We start from the raw sequence: 4,005 nt of genomic DNA, 5'->3' as shown, positions 1-4,005 counted from the left end.
GCGCTCTCTGCAGCGGAGGAGCAAAGAAGTTATTGTTCTTACACCAGAGCAAGGAGGATGAACTTTTGTATGCAGCGTGAGTAAAACAAGGGGCATCCCCCCCCCCCCCCCCCCCCCTTTTTTTTTTTTTCTCTCTCTCTCTCTCTCTCGCCTGCGGCGCTATCACGATTGCAACATCACCAACAAGTGGGGAACCCACGGACCACACACTCAAGCACATCATAGTCTGCCCAGATGTCCTCTTGTCCTTGGGAACTTATTACGAGTCAGCTCGTACATGTACGAGTTTTGGGCATTGACTGCTACGGCCATATGCTGAATCACTCTGTTCTAGAATCCTGGAGAGGACTTCTGGACTTGACCCTGCGATGCAGGACAGACAGCTCTCTTGTATCTCACCAGACCTCTCGCTATCTTGCACGTCGCAGACCTGCAGCACCACAACCCCGGCCGGGACTGATAACAGGCTCGGCGAACTTGAGAGGAGGGGCGGGGATGCCCGACCGACCGCATTGATAAAACTCTTCAATCTCTCTCCCATGTGCGGCCCTTTTCAACCACGGCCGAGTCGGTTGAATCGGCAACGCTAACGGAGACCCTTGATCGTTGAATAGCCAACATCTTTTGCCACGAAGCTCGAGCCTTTCTTTCTGAGCCCTCTGGCAAAACAAGCGTTACTCTATGCATATCTGTCGCCATATATACTACCGGGGGTGGAGCCTCATACGTACGAGACATACGTACATCCCGGAGTTGGAAACCTCCTAGGACCAAATCCCGGCTCCTCCCGGCCACCGGGAGGGTTAGCCACCGTGGGTATACCCGTCTGGGTCTTCTGTTTGAAAATGTACGCTCCGTGATTGACTTGCCTCATTGGGCCATGGGGGCGGCCGGAGTATGTGGATTCCAAGCTTTTCTTGGCCACCGGTGGGTTGAATGATACACGTCGCATCCTGTATTACTCGTACGTTGCCTCTGCTGCCCCCTCCCCCCCCCCCCAAAAAAAAAAAAAAAAAAGGTGCATGTCTGGAGACGAGGCAATGTTGCATTCAGATCTGGACTGGCGGAATAAACTATATGCTAGTTGTCGATAAAAGGAAACAAAGATAGGCTTTCCCCCCTCCCCCTCTTCCTTCGTGCTCCTCTTTTTCTCTGTACCGTTGATCGTCTCCTCTCTTGTCGGGCGTAGAACGAAACAGAAATGACACAATATGACGGCCTTGAAGAGGTCGGCGTCGTCCAGCTGCATGGCGGCGCCGGCGCCGGCGCCGATGAGAAGCGCAACTCGGTGGTAGTCACGCGGAACCCTTCTTCCTCGGCAGCCGCCTCCGCAGATGGCGAGTGGGAGTTACCCACGGACGAGGAGCTGGCGACTCTGCGCCGCGTATCCAACAAGATCCCGCCCAAGATTCTGACCATTGGCTTCATCGAGCTGTGCGAGCGCTTCTCCTTCTACGGCAGCACCGTCGTGTGTACGTACATGGCAGAATTGTCACCCCAAGTCTGGTGACGACCTTGGAAGAAGAGTACGGTACGGTGCACTAATACCCCGTGGACAGTCACCAACTTCATCCAACAGCCTCTCCCGGCCGGATCGACCACCGGCGCCAGCTCTACGCAGCCCGGAGCCCTGGGCATGGGCCAGCGCGCGTCCACGGCCATCACCGTCTTCAACCAGTTCTGGCAGTACCTCATGCCCCTGTTCGGCGCCTACGTGGCCGACCAGTACCTCGGCCGCTACAAGACGATCGGCTACGCGCTCATCGTCGACGTCCTCGGACACATTGTGCTCATCATGTCGGCCATCCCTCCCGTCATCACCAACAAGGACGGTTCCCTGAGCTGCCTCATTCTCGGCATCATCATCATCGGATTTGGCACCGGCGGTTTCAAGCCGAATGTTTGTGCCCCCAACATCTCGATCAACTATTTCTATTTTTCAATGAACACCCCTTTAGCTTACTAATTTCATATAATAGATCACGCCCCTCATCGTCGAACAGCTAGGTGAGCAGCGCATGCACGTCAAGACTCTCAAGAGCGGCGAACGCGTCATCGTCGACCCTGCCGTGACGAACGAGCGCATCTACAACTGGCTGTACTTCCTCATCAACGTCGGCGCCCTGGTCGGCCAGATCGGCATGGCCTGGGCAGAAAAGTACGTCGGCTTCTACCTGTCGTACACGCTCCCCACCGTCCTGCTCCTCTGCTGCCCCGCCGTCCTGTTCTGGGGACGCAAGCGCTACATCCGCCGCGAACCGGGCGGTTCCGTCCTCGCTCCCGCCCTCAAGACCTTCTTCCTCGCCCAGAAGGGTCGCTGGTCCGTCAACCCCGTCGCCACGTACAGGAGTCTCAACGACGGCACCTTCTGGGATAATGTCAAGCCTTCGCGCTTCACTGACGAGACCCGTCCTGCCTGGATGACATTTGACGATGCTTGGGTCGATGAGCTGCGTCGTGGGTTCAGTGCTTGTGCTGTGTTTTCGTGGCTTCCTCTATTCTGGTTGTGTTATAATCAATGTAAGTTTTTATATCCTCACCACTCACCACGCCCCCCCTTCTCTCTCTCTCTCTCTCTCTCTCTCTCTTTTTATTTTTTATTTTTTATTTTTTTTATTTGTACATATCCTCGCTGCGCTCGCTCTTCCTTTCATTTTTGATCCTCGCTACGCTCGCTCTACCCTTTACTATCATCATCACGCTCGCTCTCGCTACCTTTCTACTCCTTTTCCCGTCTTCGCTGCGGCCGGCTCTTGATAGCCCCTCGCTTCGCTCTCTTCTTCCCTCTATACTTCCTCATACTCGCTCCGCTAGCTACCCCCCCCCCTTCGAGAAAGGATCGGGACTAACGATCGATCTTCAACTCCAGCGTCCAACCTGACATCCCAGGCGGCCGTGATGCAGCGTCACGGTGTTCCCAACGACGTCATCTCCAACCTAAACCCGATAGCCCTCCTCATATTCATCCCCATCAACGACCAGATCGTGTACCCGACCCTGCGCAAGATGGGCATCCGCTTCACGCCCATCAAGAAGATAACGTGCGGCTTCTACACGGCCAGCGCGGCCATGGTGTGGTCGGCCGTGGTGCAGCACTACATCTACCAGAAGTCGTCGTGCGGCGAGTACGCCTCGCGGTCCGGATGCGACCCGGCCCCGCTCAACGTCTGGATCCAGTCGGGCTCGTACGTGCTCACCGCCCTGTCCGAGGTCTTCGCCTCCATCACGTCGCTCGAGTACGCCTACTCCAAGGCCCCGCGGAACATGAGGTCCATGGTCCAGGCCTTTGCCCTCTTCACCACGGCCTTTGCCGCCGCCCTCGGCCAGGCCCTCGTCGGCCTGTCGACCGACCCCCTCCTCGTCTGGAACTACACCCTCGTCGCTGGACTGGCCTTTGTGGCTGGCACGTGCTTCTTCTTCCAGTTCAGGCATCTGGATGATCATGAGGATGAGATGAATGAGTTGCCTGAGGGTATTGTTGCTACCGGTGCTGCCAGTGCTGGTGTTGGGGAGACCAAGACTGCATCTGCTTGATTTTCTTTTTCTTTCCTTTTTTTATATAAAAAAACTTTACCATCTTACGACAGACACACACACACACTCTCTCTCTCTCACACACACGCACACGCACACTATATATATATATATATATATATGCATTGATGTAACTTCTGGCGTTGCCAAGTACTAGTAATATATTATGATACATGTCTACGTTGGTACAAGAACCATGAAAAGAAAATCCCTATATAGAAGGTGTGTCAGACTGCATACTTGATCAGCAGGGATCATCTGGCTTGGGGTGCATATGCAGAGTCTCTGATCTCCCACAACTTTCTCTTCCATGGTCTCACTCCTTCTTGCATGTACATACGCACCAGCTTGACCTTTTAAAAATCACACAAGACCACCCCCCCCCCCCCCCCCCCAAAAAAAAAAAAAGCTCATGACCCCCCGCATTCTTTTTTTTCTTCTCCTTCGTCTTGCCATTGTTTCACTAGTAGT

General features: G+C 54.5%; 1 protein-coding gene across 1 annotated transcript; it reads left to right on the top strand.

Annotated features, from left to right (window-relative positions):
* Window positions 1–1,201: 1,201 nt before the first annotated feature.
* Window positions 1,202–3,501, top strand: GMORB2_4614 (proton-dependent oligopeptide transporter, POT family; the record flags this gene model as incomplete). Its single annotated transcript, XM_035466588.1, has 4 exons — window positions 1,202–1,472; window positions 1,560–1,900; window positions 1,980–2,520; window positions 2,870–3,501. Coding segments are annotated over 4 exons (1,785 nt in total), but the record flags the coding sequence as incomplete, so codon positions are not given.
* Between the last annotated feature and the right edge of the window lie 504 nt (window positions 3,502–4,005).

Source organism: Geosmithia morbida (assembly GCF_012550715.1).
Source record: "Geosmithia morbida isolate 1262 chromosome Unknown scaffold_21, whole genome shotgun sequence".
Classification (NCBI taxonomy): domain Eukaryota; kingdom Fungi; phylum Ascomycota; class Sordariomycetes; order Hypocreales; family Bionectriaceae; genus Geosmithia; species Geosmithia morbida.
The sequence above is the reverse complement of the archived record's forward strand: the minus strand, read 5'-3'. Positions and strand labels throughout refer to the sequence as shown.